This window comes from Acomys minous (genome assembly GCF_964271855.1).
Source record: "Acomys minous genome assembly, chromosome: 17".
Lineage (NCBI taxonomy): Eukaryota > Metazoa > Chordata > Mammalia > Rodentia > Muridae > Acomys > Acomys minous.
Genome location: NC_140500.1, coordinates 25,719,477 through 25,740,653, shown reverse-complemented (window position 1 = coordinate 25,740,653; position 21,177 = coordinate 25,719,477). Strand labels below are relative to the sequence as shown.

The following is a 21,177-nucleotide window of genomic DNA, read 5'->3' as shown; positions in this document are numbered from 1 at the left end:
GCCTTCCAAGGGCTGGGATTAAAGGTGAGAGCTATCATGCCCAGCTACCTTCTTTCATATCTTGATCGTAATAATATTAAAAAATTAAAAATTAAAAAAGAAAGCTGTCTTATGACATTTTCTGGTTTTATATTAGGCCTACCATAACTACAAGACAGATTAACTACTGAACATAAACACAGAAGTAAGCCATTAATTTTCATGGCAGGTGAAACAAAATTCTTTGAGTTTTAGAAAACTGAGTATTTAAAGTTTTCTAAAGTATTTTACTACATAAATTTTTTGTTTTGTTTTTCGAGACAGGGTCTCTCTGTGTAGCCTTAGCTGTCCTGGACTTGCTTTGTAGACTAGGCTGGCCTTGAACTCAGAGATCCGCCTGCCTCTGCCTCTTGAGTGTTGGGATTAAAGGTGTGAGCCACCATCAATCTTGCCACCATTGATCTTAAGAAAAAAAAGGCTCTTTAAAAAAATTTTTTTTTCGTAAGAATAAAGTTTACTTTAAAATCAGACTTTTAGTTTGGGAACATACCTCAATGGAAGAGCTCTGTCCTAACATGTATAAGATCCTACATTTGATACCCCAGAACAAAAAAAAAGAAAGAAACCAATCAGACTTTTAAGAAGCACTTAAAAACAATTTAGCCTCCTTTTTCAATAAGATAGGCATTTTTATATACACTAGATAACTTTACTTAACGATATAGTAATGGTTCGTATATTGTACATGCTTACTCTATGCAAATACTTGGGGCCACTCACAATATCCCTTTATAAACAACAATAACATATATCAGTATTATTCCTTCCATAATAGACAGATTAAACTAAAAACATATTTGCTCGATAAATAAGTACCCAGAATACTGAAAGTATTACTATTTTCTCAGCAAAGAACTATGGCTTAAAGGTATCCAAATTTCTGGGTCAAAAATAAACAGAAGTCAGGCATGGAGGTACACATCCAAAAATCCCAACGCTAAGGAGGCTCAGGCAGAATCACAACTTTGATGACTGGCCTACGTACTAAGGTCCTTTCTCAAATTCCAAAATACACATAGTAGAGAGAGATTTCAGTGTTGCACAGGACTGACATTTCCCTGCCATGTGCATTATTGACTGAGCTTTACAAGCTGCTCTAGAGACCCTTAAAGACTGAGGAAGAGAAGAAAACAGTTTAAACAGAAGAAAAACTTAAGATACACAAATCTTCCTTCTAGAATGCCCAGGAGAGAGAACCAGGTGAGGAGCACGTGGCGGTAGCTAGTCGCTGAAGACAGCAGTAACATTACTTCTTTAGCTGGCAATAGAGAAATTATACCAAAGCATCGTACTGTTGGAATTCAATAACATAATGTAAGATATGTACTTGGCCTGCTGTCTGAGACACATAAATGAGTAATAGTGGCTAAGAAAAAAGAAAGAATGTTACATTCCAGTTTCCCCTCCAGACAACATACATTAACTATAACCCAAATTAGATCTTTTCCAAACTTAGTATTCTACTTTTTAACCTACAATACAAGCTGAGCCACAAATAGAAAGCATATCAAATTTGCAATATGTATTTTTAACACCGCATTCCAGGCTTACTCCGCTCCTCCAGAGTAGTTCTCCCATTTATCTTTGAGAATTTGAGGACGGTGTGCATGGACAGACAACACAGATCAGAGAATGAAGAAATTACTAGTAACACTCTAGAACCAGATGCTGGTGTAAATCAGACCTGGCCTCTTACTAGCTCCATTTTCCGGGACATCATGTTGCCCGGGTTTCCCCCTCTGTAAGTTACTGTAGGTCACCCCAGCAGGTTACAAGATGCTTCTAATAACTATGAAAGTGGTAATTACTTTATTATTATTTATCAGAATGCTTTGAAATGCAGTTTTAAGTTCACCACACAGAAGCCTGTAAGCAGAGTCATTTAAAATAAATACCACACTAATTCTAAATTACCAGATGACTTTAAATAGGCTAATCACTCCCTATACACCTGTCCTAAAGAAAACAACATTTCTTGCAAAGCCTCCTAATGAACTTAAAGATAATGTCTCCATGTAAAATAAAATACTTTTCTCAAGATTTCAAATGCAGGTATGTTGTAGGTGCTGGGCCTAGTAACATCTGCATATTCCTGTACCTAAGAATGGAGGGAAAGACCATTCATATAAATCAACATGTATCTAGTCAACAAGAGGACGAGGAAGGGAACTCTGAAATACCATCCATAGAGCAGCAAAACAATAAAGAGCCGGTGCAGGGCTTCCAGAATAATGTGAATCAGTGTGCACAAGTGACATGTGGGTCAAACTGGTGAACAGATGTCGGTTAAAAGAGCAGAGCAGGCTGGTTAGTGCTAAGAATGGGCAGAGCTGCCATCCATATAGAGAGTGAAAGTGTAAGCCACCCAGAAGCCAGAGCCAGCAGGGTCCCACTGTGGGATCACTGCACACAAAGAGGTAAATCTTACTGCAAAGACCTCAGACTGAAGACCAGCCGCTCTCTTTTTCAGCTCCTCCCCTTGAGCCTCTTTCGAACTTAGTTCCTCCTTCAGTTGCTCTACCTGTCACGACATTGTTATTGTTTTTCACTCATGTGCCAACTCAGGTCTTCATATTATCTGATTTTGAGCCACAGTGACCTCTGAAATAACAATAACTTACACACAATTATCAAATCTGTTCCCCTAATTCAATTTTCAAAGGCATATAGTGTTTCTATCTTACAAACTTTTTCTAAATGAACTGAAATGTGCTTATTATTTAAAAAAAAGAAAGTATAATATAGATTATATAATACAGTATATTTTGTCCTAAATTCAGGGAGAAAATCCAAGCTAACACATCAATTTTTTTAGCTTCAAATTAATATATGATTAGTATAAATAACCAATAATAGACTCCTTAATAATAGAAGAAAATTCTATAGACACATGCCTGATACAGACACCACAAAACGCCTAAACAGGGTAGGCAATCACACCTGTGCCATTCCTTGACAGTCAGCTATGGGGAGCATTTCAGTCTTCAGTAAGAATACATTTGCTGTACATATATGTGAAATACAGTAGGTAACACTTTTCTAGCTAAAATTTCTTTTTAAAAATTATTTATTTGTATATTTGTTTACTTTGAGACAAGAGTCTCACTATATAGCACTGGATAGCCTAAAATTCATTATGTAGACTAGATTGGCCTCCAAGTTGCAGCAGCCCAGCTGTTTCTGTCTACTAAGTACTGGGACTGTGGGCATGTGACAGCATGTCTAACTTTTTACAATTATGACTTTTAATTAAACAAAAAAAAATTCATAACCACAATAAACCAAACTCTTCAATTGTATTTAAATAATTTATAAAAATCAAAGTAAATGCTAAATAACTTTGAATCTGAAGAAAGAACGTTGTAGCTTATTTCAGACCACACTGGTAGGCCTCCATGCTGGCCTTACTGCACACATGTCTGAGGAGCACATAGGAAACAACAAACCTAGTGGCAAATGAAGCTCTCTAAGGGAGAGAGCAAAGGTGTTTCATTCTTGGGACTTGTTTAAAAGGGAAGTATTTAATTTGTTTAAAAAAAAATAACTCTCAGGGGTTTGACATAAAATACTTCCTAAGAAGAGGTAGAGAATGAGCTATCTCATACAGTAGGAAAAACTGATCTGAACAAAGTTCCATCACAGAAGTTCTTACAGAAATGAAAATTTAAACTGTAACAATATGTCCTTAGTCACATCAAGCAATTCTTATTTAAACAAAAGACTGAAATAAACCAAATGATACCAGTAACTCTTCAGTGACTTTAATTCTAGGAAGTTTCTATGTGGAAGAAAAAAGCAACAACAAAACTTCTCTAAAGTCTAACAAAACATACAGCACATCTTTACCATCATAACCTGAAAACGTATGCATAAAAGTTTCAAGCTTCTTCAAGCTTCTGGGGACTGAAGTATCTGTTCCATACCTTGTTTTTCATAAATTTAGAGTGGCTCCTATACACTTCCATTTGTTTCATTTCTTCCTCCCGCTCTTCAGTACTCAAAGCCCCATTTGATTTCAGCATCTGAATTTCTTCTTCCAGGTCTCGAAGGCCACGCTCCATGGAAGAAATTTTTGAATCCTAGGAACAATGGAAGAGTTGACCATTAAACTATTTACAAATATTAAAAGTGGCTGAGTAACTGGGTCTCTCAAAGTGCTGAATTTTACAATGATAAATATACAGCCGGCTTGCTGCTGAGGCACATGGAGGGAGGGAGCCTCCTCTTTCTTCCTCTAGTTACAGACTGTTTCAACTCAGGCAGACATAATTAACCAAGGAGGCAGAAGCAATGGAATTTCTAGTAGGGGGAGGGAGGGTTGTTAAATTAACAGTAAAGACTTTGGAAGTTCTAATGCTTCATCACTTTACCTAGTGACCTCTAGGGGGCATACTTCTGACAATAAATAAGAAAATACAAGTTTGAAAGAATTGTCCAGTAAAGTTTATAATTATATAAACAATAATTATGTAGTATTCCAATTGCAGAAAAATCCAAGAGTGAATAATTATATTAACAGTTACTTTTATATCTTAGAAATCTTATTCTCTGTACTTCTGGCATATATCTGAAATATCTACATGTTTTAAAAATCAGTAGTTTCCATGGCACATATCTACAGTCCTGGGTATTAAGAATGAGACAATAAAAGGACACTTGAGGAGTTCAGGGATAGCCTAGGCAACATAGTAAGACACGCTCCCATCTCAAAAGTAATTAAATAATAAAATATTGTTCTTGTAAACCATTACTGCAAATATCAACTTCTAGTGCTATATTTTTCTAATCTCAATTTCTTGATTTGTTTGTGACATCTAACTAATCCTCAACTTACTTCATGTATTATTAATGAAAGCAAAATGGCTACAAGAAATAAGTTTGTATCTGTAATTGAACATGCTTATTTGCCTAAGAAATAGAAACTTTAAAGAATGTAAGTTAAGTATAGCTTCATTTTATTTGGAGCCCTAGAACATTTTGCGATAGAATTTTAAAACTGACTTCCTTTTTATTTTCCATCAAAGATGTCTTGGTTGGCCACGTGGGCTATCGTAATTCCTAAACCAGAAAGATAAAATCTAAGGACCTGCCATGAAACAACTTCAACCAGTAATTTTCCAGTTTTGGGAGCTGATGGGAAAGAGGTATCCTAGCCTTGCCCATAGCATTGTGGTATCTGAAATTTACTTTTAAGATTAATATTAAAACTGCTGCAAGTACCAGGACTTAGTCTCTTTAAACTGAACCAAGCTAAACTAAAACACCAGATGAATATAAAGAGCTAAGAGTCAGATGTAAGTTCTGCCATGCCCACAGCCAGGAGCAACAAGAAGGAATGAGCAGATAGGAAAAGCAAGTGTGTCCCTGTCTAGCACAGCTCTGCACAGCCACAGCAGACCCCTGTACAGCTTCCACAGGGCCCTTCCTCAAAGCCTGACTTATTCCCTACCCATAACAGCAGCACAGGACAAAATCAATTCACTATCAAACATACAGCACAAACACTTCTTTCTAGAAAAGACTATTACAGCAGCTGTGAAAACCTCAAGGCAAACGTGGACTGCCCAGGGAAAGATCTACCAGTCTATTCTTTGAAATCAGGTTGGACAACTAATCCTTGCTAGTTTACCTCACTCTAGCACAAACCCGTGGTACCAAGCCTGGGTAATGTAAGGACAGCTCTCCCAATCAGGTTTTGCACTTTTATGTGAAATAAGCAGGTGAGTTCCCTTTGACTGTCTCACTCTACTTCCAAGCCTTAATCCCGTATCACTGTCAGCCACTCCTAATATGAGCATTGTGCCATCTACACCTTGAGATATTTCCCACATCTCCAATTCCAAAGGTTGCCTCACTCCCCCATGCAAGCCTGGACTTTGATGAAAGATCTAATTACCCTGAACTATCTCATTTTGCAACAGCAGAAACCAGCTTCCAGTCACTTGGGAAACAAACTTCTGGGGTGTCCTAGGAGGTTATGTACGTATACACAGGGAAGTGTTTAAGGTGGAAGGCTAACCCATGAGCAAGAGTCCAGCACTAAACAAAAGGAGAAATCACGTTGCAAACCAACACTCATCTCTCTCTGCTTCCCAGCTATGAACACAAGGAGACCAGATGCCTCATACTCCTATGGACTACTACACCCTCAAGCCAGATCCTAAATAAACACGTCCGTTTTTAATTCGCTTTGCAAGGTATGTTGTTATAGAAATGAGAAAATTCACAAATAGAGCATCCACTTGATCCTTGTTAACAAGATCTTTATTTTTTTTTTCTTTACAACATAAACTTGGCAGTCAGGTGGTGGTGGTGCATGCCTTTAATCCCAGCACTTGGAAGGCAGAAGCAGACAGATTCCCTCTGAGTTTGAGGCCAGCCTGGTCTACAGACTGAGTTCTAGGACAGCCAAGGCTACACAGAGAAACCCTGTCTTAAAAAAACAAAATCAAAACAAAACAAAAAAGCTTGGCAAAACTTAAAATACACACTGTCAACTAACAAAATCACACATCCCTGATCTGTGAGAAGAAAAGAGGAAAAAAAGAAAGTTCAAATCAGCCTAGAAGCTGGGCAGTGGTGGGGCACACCTTTAATCCCAGCACTCAGGAGGCACAGGCAGGCGGATCTCTGTGAGTTTGAGGCCAGCCTGGTCTACAAAGCATGTCTAGGACAGCCAAGGTACACAGAGAAACCCTGTCTCGAAAAACCAAAAAAAGAAAAAGAAAAAAAAATCAGCCTAGGACACAGGGAGCAGAAAGGAGAACCACGTGTGATGGTCACTATAAATACCAACTGGCCACAACCAAGAACCATGTGGGAAGAGAGTCCAATGGGGAATTATCTAGATCACCTTGATCTTTGACATGTCTCTGCAGGGACTGTTTTGACTGCAGTAATCAAGGTGGGACGGGAGGCTCACCCTGAATGTGGGTGGCACCAACTCATGGACTGGACCCTGAACTGTACAAGATAGAAGAAAGCTGGATGGGGGCAAGCCATGGGCAACAAGAGTGCATCTGTTTCTCTCTGCTCTTGGCTACAGATACACTGTGACCAGCTGTCACAGAGTCCTGCTTCTGACTACTCTGCAATGGTGCTCTGTAACGTGGGCCTGTAAGCCAAATGTCACAACAAAGGAAACCAAAAGACCACGTGCCTAATAAAAATACTAGCAACACCATCTAACATCAACTGTTCACTATGTGCAAGGTCCTGTTCAAAGCATTTCACATGTTTAACTAATGAACCTCAACATAAGCCATTGAATGGGTTCTTTCTACCATTAACTGATTCTTTTTTTATTAAAGATCTGAGCCATAGAAAGGTTAGGAACTTGCTTCATGTCACATATCTGATAAAATATAGCTAGGTTTTAAACAGAAGGAGTTTAACTCCTGGAGACTTCTAACTAAGCAGTAATTTAAAACAGATTTTCAAAATACTATCTGTCCAATTCTGGGGTCCTCTAGACATAGAGTCTGCAGGGTCAAAGCTATTTTCACATTAATCTTAATTATCTTTGGATTTTCCGAATGTGCTGACATGTGCACTGATTAGAAAACAATGGACAAAGGTACAGCGCCTTAGCACAGATCAGCACGGGGCACTGAATCACAGTAGTCATGATGTTCTTCACATAAACTGGCAATGAAGAAAAGGATAATTAACTATACATTTTAAATGTTCTTGGTTAAAAGCCAGACATGGTGGTGCATGCCTATAATCCCAGCACTCGGGAGGCAGAGACAGTGGATCTCTGTGAGTTCAAGGACAGCATGGTCTACAAAGAGAGTCTAGGACAGCCAAGGCTAACTCAGAGAACCCTGTCTTGAAAAAACAAAAAACAAAACAACAACAAAAAAAATGTTGTTGGTTAAGCAGTTAAATTAATTTAGTAAATCTTAACCATCAAATATACATGAAAAAAATGGGAATTAGGCATGGAGCACTTACGCTGCATACTGAAGAATAATGGTTGTCCCTAGCAACAGTGCCTGCAGGTTGCTCTAGGGTACAAGCTGAGCTGAGTACTTCCTTCTGAGAGCACAATGTTTTCTTAAAAGAACTGGAAAACTATGATTTTTGAGACTTGAGGCTTGGCAAATTTTTTCTTTAAAATAAAGGAAGTAGACCTGTCAACATTAAGAGGGATCCTAACAAGAAGAAGAGGTGCGCATTCTTTTAATCCTAGCACTCAGGGAGGCAGAGGCAGGCAGATCTCTGTGAGTTCAAGGCCAGCCTGGTCTACAAAGGACAGTTCCAGGACAGCTAGGGCTGTTGCACAGAGAAAACTTGTCTTAAAAAACAAAACAAAAAAAGTTTTCTTGTTGGGTGTTGGTGGTCCATGGCTTTAATCCCAGGCAGAGGCAGGAGGATCTCTGTGAGTTCAAAGCCAGCCTGGTCTGCAGAGGTAGTTCCAGGATAGCCAGGGCTACACAGAGAAAACCTGTCTTGAGGAAGAGAAGAGGAGGAGGAAGGGGAGAAGGAAGAGGAGGAGGAAGAAGAGGAGGGAGGGGAGGAAGAAGAGGGAGGGGATGAAGGGGAGGGGGGAGGATAAGGAAGAGGTTGCGGAGTTTTTTTTTTCTGTGTGTGCACATGCGTGTTCATGTGAGTGTATGCATGCAGAGGTCAGAGGACAAACTCCAATGCTGTTTGTTCCTTAAGCACTATCCACTCTGTTTTGTGAGGCAAAAGTATCTCACTGGCCTGGAGCTGGGCTGGCCAGCCAGGAAGCTCCAGGGAGCTCCCTGCCCCTCTCTTCAGTGCTGAAGTTACAAACCAACGCCAACAAACTCAGCTTTTCTACACAGGTTCTAGGGATCCAGCTCAGGTGCCCAGCAAACCTTTTACTGACGGCTATCCCTACAGGCCAAGAAATTTTATTTCCCATAGCTTCTCTCTTCAGTGTGCCACTTTTGAGTATGCATAAACATAACCTGGCCCTGTGTACCCACGCTGCCTTCTCCTGTCATGCTCCTCCTCACTAGTCTCCCTTCCTCTTGCCTAGCAATCCCTTCTCTGCTTTATGAAGCTGGGCACTTGATTTAAAGACTCTTTTTGGTCTCGTTTGAATTACGACCAACAGCTATCAGAAAAGGAAATTTAACATCCTGTTTCACTAAGTTTTACAATTTCCTTTTAGTCTCCCAGTTGAGCAAAGTATTGATACTACCTTCGACACAGGAGGAAAGGGTCAAAACATTTAAGAGTGAAAGGAAACTCCAAGATTCCTCATGAGAGTCTCACTTACCTTCATCTCAATAACAGTTTGCAAGGCTTTTGTCTTGGCAGAATCAGGAGCATTCTCGAATCTCCGGTGCATCTCCTAAACAGAAGCAGAAGAGAGTCAGTGCCTGGCCTTAACGCTCATGCCTCTTTTGGTCTCACTTCACAGCTCTGGCTGGCCTGGACCTCAGTATGTATACCTGGCTGGCCTTGAACTTACAGAAATCACCAGATCCTCTGCTTCTGCCTCCCAAGTACTGGTATTAAAGATAGGTGTCAGCACACCCAGCCAACCTCCCCGGTAAATGGGCCCTTCCTTTGTCACAAACCTTACCTGTGGATCAGGGAATCCAGATGACTCAATATACACCCTGGAGGATCCCTGGCTCTGAATAGACAGTTATTTAAAATCAGGCATAGCAATACCAACAGTGGAGGCTACTGCACACCACCAGATTGATATATCAGTAAGACATGAAACCAACACTGCAAGTGATCTAAAAGGGGCAGCTAGAAAAGATCCCCTTTTAAAAAGAAGAAATAAAGGCCACCACAACCAGCCCGCAGGGCACAGACTGGAATAACCTCTGTTGACAACATCTTCTCTACAGCATCTACCTCCAGAGTAACAACCACCTAGTTACAGATGAGGAAAACCTCAGGGGGGCTCCAGGGAGACAGAAAAAGACTGGCGGACAAGTTTCTGTGTAGTTCAAAATCAGAAACTGTCGTAAGGCAGCTTTTTAAATCCAAAGTGTAGTGAGTTTAAGATAGGAAGGAAGGAGGCTGGGCGCGGTGGCGTATGTCTTTAGTTCCAGCACTCTTTTAAAAGACACTGGATATTGCAAAGAGACTAAACTTTCAAAGTGTCTGAATCTGTCGAATTCTAAGTTTGTAAAATGTTTGATATTGTGATATTGGGGATCTCGGGGATGAATGAGAAAGGAAAGGTTGTGGTTTACCAGTGATGTGTTGGGTGTCAAGCTGACAAGAGGTCGGCTGTGATGACTGGTCTTATGCCAGCTTGGCATAAGCTAGAGTCATTGGAAAGAAGGAGCCTCAACTGAGAAAACAGGCTGTAGGCAAGGCTATAGGGCATTTTTTTTTTTAGATTTATTTATCTATTTGATATGTATACAATGTCCTGTCTGCATGTGTGCCTGCTCAGCAGAAGAGGCCACCAGATCTCATTATAGGATGTTATGAGCCACCGTGTAGTTGTGGGAATTGAACTCAGGACCTATGAAGAGTGCTCTTAAGCTTTGAGTGATCTCTCCAGCTCCCATATAGGGCATTTTTTAAACAGTGTTTGATATGGGAGGGATCAGGCCACCCCAGACTGGTAGTCCTGGGTTCTATAAGAAAGTAAGCTGAGCAAGCTATAAAGGGAAACAGAGGCAAGCAGGTCTCTGTGCGTTTGATGCCAGCCTGGTCTATATAGTAAGTTCCAGGACAGCAAGAGCTACACAGTGAGGCCCTATCTCCAAAAACAAACAAACAAAGGAACAACTCTGGACAAACAAATAAATAGGTAGATAGGAAGGATGTTAAGAGTTTCCAAGGTTCATTCAAAAGTTATCAACAACCTCAGACAATTCTCTTGTCAGATCTGTGGCTGTCTCTGAATTAGTTAGTGCTAATGAAGAAACCTGGAACCCCCCAGCCAGGACAGAGTGGAGTACTCCATATGAACAATGCTCAAAAATAATGAAAGAGTACACTTCATGTTTTGTTTATATCTTTCCTCTAACTTACTCACTGTTGCCTGACCAGGAAGCTCACTGATTAACTTAACCTAAAATTCTTACACAACAGGTCTAGAGACATGGCTCAGCGATTAAGAGCACTGGCTGCTTTTCAAGAAGGACCTAAGTTCAATCCCCAGCACCCACAACTGTCTGTAACTCCAATTCCAGGGGATCCAAGAACCTCACACAGACACACATACAGGCAAAACACCAATACACATCAAATAAAAATAAATTTTTAAAAATCTTACAGAACAAAAGCTTTTTCAAAAAAATTTTCACACTATATTCATTTCTTTTTTTTTTTTTAAGAGCATTTCTGACCAGAAGTGCTCAATTGCTGATGTCTATGAAATTGTTCCAAACTCCCACAAACCCCACAACCTGAAAAAACTCTGGCTAAAGCATTAAGGGAAGACAGACTCCATCTTTCTTAGTGGACACTGCCCTTTCTGCTACAACTCTTAATAACTCTGACCTTAGGTTTTCAACCAGACATCATACTTACATAGGTAACAAACATTTCAAAAGCTATTTTCCCAAGGCTAGCACCCAAAACCTGTATCACACATGGAGCCAGTCATAGCTTTCAGTCTCCCTTAAGCCAAAGTCAGGAAATCTACTTAGATATACCTTCAAAACAGCCCAAAATCCAAATACATTCTTACATTTTTAATACTACCACCTAATGAGCCATCCAAAAAAAAAAAAGAACCCACACCTCTCATTAACAACGTCCTTCCCTACCACACCTTCTCAAAACACTCTTTCAAAAACTAAGTTGAGGGCTAGAGAGATGGTTCAGAGATTAAGAGCACTGTTTGCTCTTCCAGAGGGCTTGAGTTTAATGCCCAGCAACCACACATCGATAACGAGATCTGGTGCCCTCTTCTGGCCTGCAGGTGTAAATGAAGATAGAGCACTCATACATGAAATAAATACATCTTTAAAAAAAACAAAAACAAAAAAACTTAGTTGATCCCAACACTCCAACACTCAAAACTCTGTCAAGGCTCCCCATGTGACATGTTTTCTTGAGAGACTATAAACCTTCATGTCTTCCCCACTTCCCTTAATCACTGTACTTCAGTCACACCAGTCACACCAGTGATCCCCAAATAGGTTGGGTTGTTGAACTCTCTCCCATCTCCCATATTATATGAACACGTCATTTCCATCTGTCCATAGCTCAAATGTCTCTTAAATATTTTAGGTGGATTAGCTATATGATGTGACTATGTTTAAACCAAAGTGTCCATGTGGTTTATAGATACACACTAAAGACAGCTGGGATAAAATTATTATGCCAGGGTATCTTTTTTACATCTTTGGTAAAAAGAAATAAAAGAATGTTTGTCTCCTGTAATAGGCTTATTTTCCTGTTTTGTGTGTTTAGTAATTGTGATTTGTTATAGTGTTGGCATAATGGATATGTCATTATAAGGTGTCCAAGTTCTGGTGTCTTCCTTAATGAAACACTGTCTTGACTGTCATCTCTTTTTAAAAACTTATTTAATTATTCATTCTCTCATGCGCTCTCTTTCTGTATGAGAGTATATTCAATCAACACATACACCGAAATTACAAACATAATGGAACTATTATTCTAGCCAGTAAGCTAAGAAGTAACTACATTGCACATGGAAGACTAAATTTATCATTAATAATTTATATACTTTTGAAAAACAGAGTTGAAAATACAATTCAGTTGGTAGTGTGCAAGACTAGTGTGCAAAGCCCCTGGCAATCCTCAGTTGGATACATAAGACTGGGAAGGGAGGCAGGAGATTACCACTTCAAGTCTAAGCCAGGGGTGGTGGCGCACTCCTATAATCCCAGCACTTGGGAGGCAGAGGCAGGCGGATCACAATGAGTTTGAGATCAACCTGATCTACGAAGTGAGTCCAGAACAGTCAGAACTACACAGAGAAACCCTGACTCAAAACAAACAAACAAAATGCAAAAAAAAAAGTTCAAGTCCAGTCTCTAGTATGCAGGGAACTCAACACAAAATGGACTACAGAAAACCATTTCTAAAAAGATAACTGAACATTTTAAAAAGGGGGATGGGGAGATAGCTGAGAGGTTAAGAGCACTGGCTGGTCTTTCTGAGGACCCTGGTTCTATCCCCAGTACCCACATAGCAGCTCACAACTGTCTATAACGCCACTTCTAGGAGATCCAAAACCCTCACAGGAACATCCATGTAGTCAATATACCAATGCACTTAAAGGAAGGAAGGAAGGAAGGAAGGAAGGAAGGAAGAAAAGAAATCATTAAAAAGTGTTTAATTAAAAAAATGAATGAAACTAAGCCATGATATTTTCTGGCATTAAAATGATATTAATCTAAATACATAAATGTGATGTTTTCATATTAGAAATAGAGGCATGGTAAATTTAGTAAAAAACAAAAGAGTGATCATAAAAGCCAACATCGCAGTTGTTCTCAGAGGGAGAAAAGAGGTTCTGACAGTGATGATAGGTGAAGAACACTGGAGTGGTGGTGGTTAGAAGGGAGCGTAGCTCATAATTCCTTATGCTATATAACTGTTTATACTATTATTTTGAGGTGCTGGGGTCAACCTCAGGGACTTGCATATGATAAGCAACCGGTCTCCCATTGAGCTACATCCCTAGCGGATTCAAAGCACTGTCTACATTATGTCTTTAAGTTTTAGAATCTATTGAATTCACCTTTTTTCCATCCCAACAATTAAATACATCATCCAGTCAGGATTAATCTCCCACCTGCATTAAAACAAGCTTACTAGTTGTAGATTGTTCATAAGCTATAGTTCCTGCACTGTATTCAAGTTGCTCAGTTGAATATATAGTAGAGATTAATGATGTTTGCGCAACAAGTCTAAGATTTTTGAACATAAAATGAACTATATAAATGATAAACAAGTTTCACATACGAATAAAAGGCTAAAATCTATGCCTACATTTATTTAGTGCTTTATATTTGAAAGTGTTGAATCTGAATTTCTTTGGAATACTTCATAATTTAGGTGTTTAACTAATTTGATGGCATCTCTTCCCCATTACCTAATTTCAAAATGGTCCATTTTGTGGTAAACTATTTTAATTTTATTTTTAAACTCTAGCATACAGGCAAAGAAAATATAAAGAAAAACAAAACTATTCAAATTTTAAAGATCCTCCTACATGCTGGATGTGGTGGCACATGCCTTTAATCTTAGCACTCAGGAGGCAGAGGCAGGGGGAATCTCTGTGAGTTCCAGGCCAGCCTGGTCTACAAAGGGAGTCTAAGACAGCCAAGGCTACAGAGAGAAACCCTATCTCGAGGGGGGGAAGATCCTCCTACATGTATAATAAGACATGCCCAGAATGCACTCTAGTTCACTCACAGGCATAAAGCTTTCCCATTGAAATACCTGAAACCCTACCACAGCACATCTCTACTCACAGGGCTGCACATTAAAGCTCATTATGAACACATCTTGTATTCAGTGGGCTGACAAACTCCTCTTTCCCACTGAGCATATCAAACCTCAGGTTCACGCATGCACTGTAAATAATGGGAGAGTCTCTGGAAATAGAACTAAATTACTATTCAAACAAGTGTAAGAAGAATGTACTATTTGCTCACTTCATTTCGTCCCTATTGACTGAAATTTTTCATTTAAAAGCAAATACACCTTAGGGACCGGAGAGATAGCTAGATCAGTTAGTAAAGTGCTTCCTAGGCAAGCTTAAGGATCTAAATCCAATCCCAGAACTCATATAGAGCCTAGCCTACTCAGCAAGTTTCAGATCAGAGAAAGAGTCTGTCTCAAAAACAAAGACGCCGGGGATGGTGGCACACACCTTTATTTCCCAGCGCTTGTGAGGCAAAGGCAGGCAGATCTCTGAGTTCAAACCTTGCTTGGTCCTACAGAGCCAGTTCCAGAACAGCCAGAGCTAGAGAGAAAGATTCTGCCGCCAAAAACAAAGCAAACAAAATAACAGGAAAAAAAGAAAAGGTTACAGCTCCTAAGGAGCAACACTGAGGCTGGCCTTTGGGTATATAATACATAATACACACAGACACTCACAAAATGGACTTGGGCATGGTATGTACACCTGTAATTCCTGCTCAGGAAGCTGAGACCAAGACTATGGGGAATTTGACTGGACTACACAAGGAAATAGGACAGGACAAAGAAGAGGAATCAAGACAGGAAAGAAAAGAGGAGGAAAGGGGGAAGGTAAGGGAGGGAGGGAAAGAAAAGGGGGGAGACAGGGAGAGGAGGAAAAAGGAAGGAAAGAGAAAGAGGAAAAGAGAAAGAAATGGGAAACAAAAGGAAGAAAGGGGAGAGGAAGAGAAGAGGAGGAAAAGGATAGGAAGATGAAAAAGGAAGAGAAAGAAAAATAAAAATTATGAGTAGAAGCTTTGTGGCTCATGCCTTTAATCTCAGACTCAAGAGGCAAAGGCAGGAGGATCTCTGTGAGTTCAAAGTCTACCTATCGACACAGTGAGACCCTGCCTTTAAAATATATGGGTTTTTTATTTTTAAAAATATATGGGTAGATATATATACATATATTTAATTTATATATGTGGGTATAATTATTTTAACTTCCTAATAGCGTCACACAGTCTCTAATGTAAATAGGAAATATGTTATCACCTATAATTTATGAAATAATGGACAGCCTCAAATTTGAGAACAAATTAGGAACAATTATTTTTCTTTCCTAAGTAGTTTCTCTCATTTTAAAAGTAAATATGGTCAGGCATGGTAGCACATGCCTTTAATCCCAGCCTCTGGAGGCAGAGGCAGGTGGATTGCTGTGAGTTTGAAGACAGCTTGGTCTATAAAATGAGTCCAGGACAGCTAAGGCTACACAGAGAAAGCCTGTCTTAAAAACATGAATGAGTGAATGAATGAATGAATGAACAAACGAACAAATGAAAGAAAGAAAGAAGTAGGCTGGGGATTTAGCTCATTGGTAGATGCACTAGCATGCATCAGGTCCTAGGTTCAATCTCTACAACCATAAAATAATAATAACTATAATAATAATGATGATAGTGAATTAATACTACAGCCTTTGGCCTATGTGCAAGGTCATATGTCCAATCCCCAATGCCATAAAAATGTGCTTTCTTTTATCAACATGACTGAAAGAAAGAAGCACTTATGACTCAAAGTAGCACTTGAAAGTCTGAAGTTTCTCTTCTTTTCAAGTTTCAGGTTTCCTCCCTCATTGCTCTTAGGTCAAATGTTTGTCAAGCCCCCTCAGAGTCAATCCTTCATACCAGGTCTAGATTACTGTGCTGCAGTCACAGAGGAGAAGGGAAAAAGGAAACGGAAAGACCCCTGACTACTTGATTAGTACCTCCTCTCATTCCATAGACCTTTGCCATCTCTCGCAGCTGCACTGTACTGAGAAAACCTATCTTCTTGACAAAATAAAAATGAGGAAAATGAACAATCAAAACAAGAGCAGGAGGAAATATCTGAATAAACAAGGTACAAACTGTCCTTGTTTTCCAAAATCACTACAAAAGATCAAACATATTAATACTGGAATTATTTTTTATTCTATTCACTATCTGTTATCTTCCTCTTTGAGAACGGGGCTCATATGGAGCAGGCTGGTCTTGACTTCTCTATGTAGACACAGATGACAGTTGACTTCCTGATCCTCCTGCCTCCACCTCCCACTGGCTTATGCAATGTTGAAATTAAATCCACTAAGACATATCACAGTCCAATGTCTGTTTCTTTCTCTACATATCTCTATTGCTTTTTTCCTCTTATAACTTCCAACTGCCAAGAAAGCTCACAGACAGTTCTCAAATATGCTAGCCAAAATTCAGAATTCATAGCCTAGAATCTATAAAATATCAGTACTTTAAACCACGAACATTTTTATAAACACTAACAGGTGAAAAGCTATACTAACTTGGATTAAGACATTATAGAAAACAAAACTAACAAAAGCCAGCCAAGCAAAATGGCTAATTCATTACAAGAAAGTATAGCCTGGTATGAGTAGACAACCCTGTAACCCTACACTAGGGAGGCAGGAGCAGCTGGATCTCTATGAGCTGAAGGCCAGCCACGTCTACATAGGAAGTGCCAGGTGAGCCTGGGCTAAATAGTCAGACCTCATCTTAAAAAACAAAAACAAAAACCCTTCACCCAAAAAAAGGCAAACACCTGCCAATATTTTAAAGAAAGAAATCGAGGTCTAAAATATATTATTGAGTTGCCATGCTTTGTACACACAGGAATAAAGATTTGCTTAAAATTCCATAGCCAATCAATATTCTCTATCAAGACACTGGGAATCGTGGTTTAGCTCTCAGAGTTGGCTGTATAGCCATCACCCGCAAGGGTTATTATAACTCCAAGTATCCAAGCCCAAATACAGCATGTAATTTACAGCTTGCCCAACAGATGTCCTCACTCTTCCATCAAAGGAAAGGTGAAACAGCACAGCACAAAATCTAGCCACGCCAAGCAATAATACAATTCCATCACCAACTTGAATCCCTACATTGGGGAAGCAGGGGTGGAAAATTCAAATTGAAAAGTCAAGCTCAAACAACAGTGAAACTGCAGCACAAAGAGAAAATGTAATACCTAATCAAAACTTTAGTTTTAATTTTGGAGGATATATAAAATCATGTTTGTAAATGAAACAGAATATTGTAATAAGTAATATCACAAATGTTACTTTACTGTTATGTTAGTTACTAAGCTTGAGAAGCCATATGACTTATAAGGCATATCACTATTACATTGCTGAATGAATCTCTTAACTGCAAAGCCAACGCTCCAACTCAAATTTGGACACAGACCATAAAATATATATCCATCATCACAACTTCATTATATACTAGGGGCTTAATAAGTAATTGTTGAGTAAGGGAATAAATGAGAACTAAAAAGCATCTCTAGCATCTCACTGCTTTAGAAATTAGTCTACCGGTAAGGTGAGGTCAAAACCTATGTTAAAATCCCAGCACTTGGGAAGCAGAGACAGGTGGAGCTCTGTGACCTTGAGGCCAGCCTGGTCTACAAAACTAGTCTAGGACAGCCAAGGCTGTTAACAGAGAAACTAGGTCTTGAAAATAAAAATAAATTAATTAATTAATTAATTAATTAATTAAAAAAGACATGTCAAAATCTGTGCCCCAAGTTATCACTTTATCTTTGTTAATTATATCCTCTAATATACATGTTTGGTTTATTAATGTTCTTCATACAAAAATGAGCCTTTCCTGCCACAGATTGTATCTAAAGTTTTTTGTTTACATTTTTTCTAATGTCTCTTTTTAATTAGTTCGTCTACAATTTAATATTATATAACTAGGTATTTTCTAAATGATGGCCATTATCTCGAAATATTCACCACATACTTAACACTGCATTATTTCTGGATTCTATTCTGGTTTCCTTGATCAGGCTGGCCTTCAACTTTAATTTCTCTGCCACTGTTTCCCAAGTGATGATATTAAAGATATACACCACAGATGGATTAAAAAATACAGGCAAGTCTCCCAAGAATTTCCAGAGAATTCCTAGTATAGACACCTAAATTGATAAATTAGGGGGAAACAACACCTGTATATATGTTTCTGCAATAATGAAAAATTGAGTACCATGTTTTCCATTAATGACATTTATTCATTTCCCTTATCTTATTGGACTAGATGAAACTTCAAGGATGTTGTTAAACAGCGTTTAGCACAAGCACCTTTACCTCTTCCTAACTTCAGTATGTGACTAATAAGCAGAATGCTCTCTAGTAAGTATGTATTTACTGCGCTGTTACTTGCTTAAGACAGACTATAAAGCAGCATTCAGTTCTTATTTTATTAATCATTTATCTGGCCTGGTAGTGACATAGATAACATTTTATTTAGCATCCTTAGGGGTTAGATGGAGGAGGTCCAAAGGGCTACTTAGTAAGAGTCTGTCTCAAAAAAAAAAGGGGGGGGGGGCACTGAGCTATGATGGCACATGCCTTTAATCACAGCGCTCAGGAGGCAGAGTCAGGCAGATAGCTATGAGTTTGAGGCCAGCCTGGTCTACAGAGCAAGTTGCAAGATAGCAGGGGCTACACAGAGAAACCCTGTCTCAAAACACCAAAATGAAAAGAAAGGAAGGAAGAGAGGGAAAGAAGGAGGAAGGGTAGATGGATTTGGATACTCCTATTTACATGCTCACAGCTACATGTACATGCAACACTACATATTGAAACATTGCAAAACTGATTTAACTAAGTCTTTTTTTGTTTTGTTTTGTTTTGTTTTTTGAAACAGGGTTTCTTTGTGTGATATTTTCCTATATCATGTACATAATTTATTTCTATGGCTTTTTATTTTTTAAGAAACATTTAAAACTCTCAGGATTTTTCAGTATTTTTGAGCTCAATATATTCCAAATTGTTCACAGCCAAAAAATAAAAAAATTGTGGCTTCCTATAGCCCTCAGCTATCTGGCATTTATTAGTTCCTGAATTACTAGGATCTGCTGAAATATTCAGAAGCAGCAAATGTAACATTAAAGCAGGAAATTAAAGTTGGAAAAAAGGCATCACCAAGTTTGTATTTGTTCCATAATTTTTCTTATATACATGTGCCATTTTTACTTTTGAAGAGCTGCACAGCGTTTTGTTTTGTTTTGTTTTGTTTTTCTAGGATAAGGTTTCTCTGTGTAGCCCTGGCTATCTTGTAACTCACTGTGTAGACCAGATTGGCCTCCATCTCACAGACTTGCCTGCCTCTGTCTCCTGAGTGCAGAGATTAAAAGTATGCACCACCACCAGGAGCAGCAGCTTCACAGTCTTTTGTTGTTGTTCGTTTCTTTGGGGAAGGTGGGGGGGTTGTGGATTGTTTGTTTGTGGTTCTTTTTTGGAAGGAGCAGTTTCTGTGTAGCCTTGGCTGTCCTGGACTCGCTTTGTAGACCAGATGGGACTCAAACTGAAGAGATCTGCCTGCCTCTGCCTCCCTGAGGGCTGGGATTACATGCATGTACCACCATGCCTGGTGACTTTGGTGTATTTTGTTTGTTTGAGATAGTCTCTCACTATGTGGATCAAGCTGGCTTCCAATTCAGAGATCTTCCTCCCAAGTGCTGTGATTAAAGGTTTGTTCTAACATGCCCAGCAAATATGCTTATTTGTTTGTAAATTTCCTCCTTCCCAAGTCGTGTTTACAAAGGGATTATTCAAAAGGAAAAAAAAAAGGATTATTCAGACTCATTCTAACAGTTTGAGGATCTCCACTTCCCCCAATCAAAATATGAAAGTTAGCTGGTTATGGTGGTGTACACCTGTAATTCCCAGGGAAGCTAAAAACAAGTTTACTTCCAGCCAGATGTACTGGCTAATTTTATGTCAACCTGCCACAGACTAGGGTCATTTTGGAAGAGAAAACCTCAACTGGGAAAACGCACCCCAGCCTCAGACTGACCTGTGGACAAGTCTGAAGTACATTTTCTCCATTGTGGGTGGTGCCATCCCTGGAGAGTTGGAGCAGGGGTGTATTAAGAAAGGAGACTGAGCAAAACGGAGAGCAAGAAAGCAAGCAGCACCCTCCATGGTCTCTGCATTAGCTCCAGCTTCCTGCCCTGCTTGAACTCCTACAGACTTCCCTCGGTGCTGGACTACGATGTAAAATGTAAACAAAATAAACCCTTTTCTCCCCAGGTTGCTTTTGGTCATAGTGTTTTATCACAGCAATAGAAACCCTAAGACACAGGACTTATAAAATGTACTGCAGCTTTGAAATTAGCTGAAGGTAAGACGAGTTCTTCCTTTTTGCTTTACTAGAGAGATACTGCCGCAGAAAGCGAGGTCTATTCACGGAGGCTAGCTTGAATCTGCTTCCTCTAAAACTGTGTCTCTACACCACTCCCTCTGGCTACACTCCACTGCAAGTGATTTTTAACGCGCATCTTTCACAGCGAGACAAATGTTTCCAGGGAAACCACAGGCGAGCATTCATTAGTGCTTGAGCTTCACCAGCACAGCTAAGCCGAGCTAACAGTTTACTGTCTCTTACTAGTATTTTTTAATTGAGCAGTAGTCAGCTGCTATCCTGATTCTGGCTTTGCTGTTCTGTCTCTATGAACAAATAGAGAAAAATAACAAAGTAAAACAATTGCGTATCCCTTCAGGGACTCAGGAGCCCCTAG

General features: G+C 39.3%; 1 protein-coding gene across 8 annotated transcripts in view; it reads right to left on the bottom strand.

Annotated features, from left to right (window-relative positions):
- ERC1 (ELKS/RAB6-interacting/CAST family member 1) overlaps positions 1-21,177 on the bottom strand; it is a 277,582-nt gene that overhangs the window by 210,519 nt on the left and 45,886 nt on the right. For 5 of the 8 annotated variants that reach the window (XM_084766086.1, XM_084766089.1, XM_084766083.1 and 2 more), the window contains exons 4-6: positions 9,293-9,367; positions 3,963-4,118; positions 2,477-2,560 (exon numbers count right to left, since the gene is read on the bottom strand). In XM_084766086.1, the coding sequence (XP_084622212.1) occupies positions 2,477-2,560; positions 3,963-4,118; positions 9,293-9,367 (315 nt within the window). The remainder of the gene's footprint in view (positions 1-2,476; positions 2,561-3,962; positions 4,119-9,292; positions 9,368-21,177) is intronic. The other 3 variants (XM_084766087.1, XM_084766090.1, XM_084766085.1) reach the window with 1 other exon arrangement.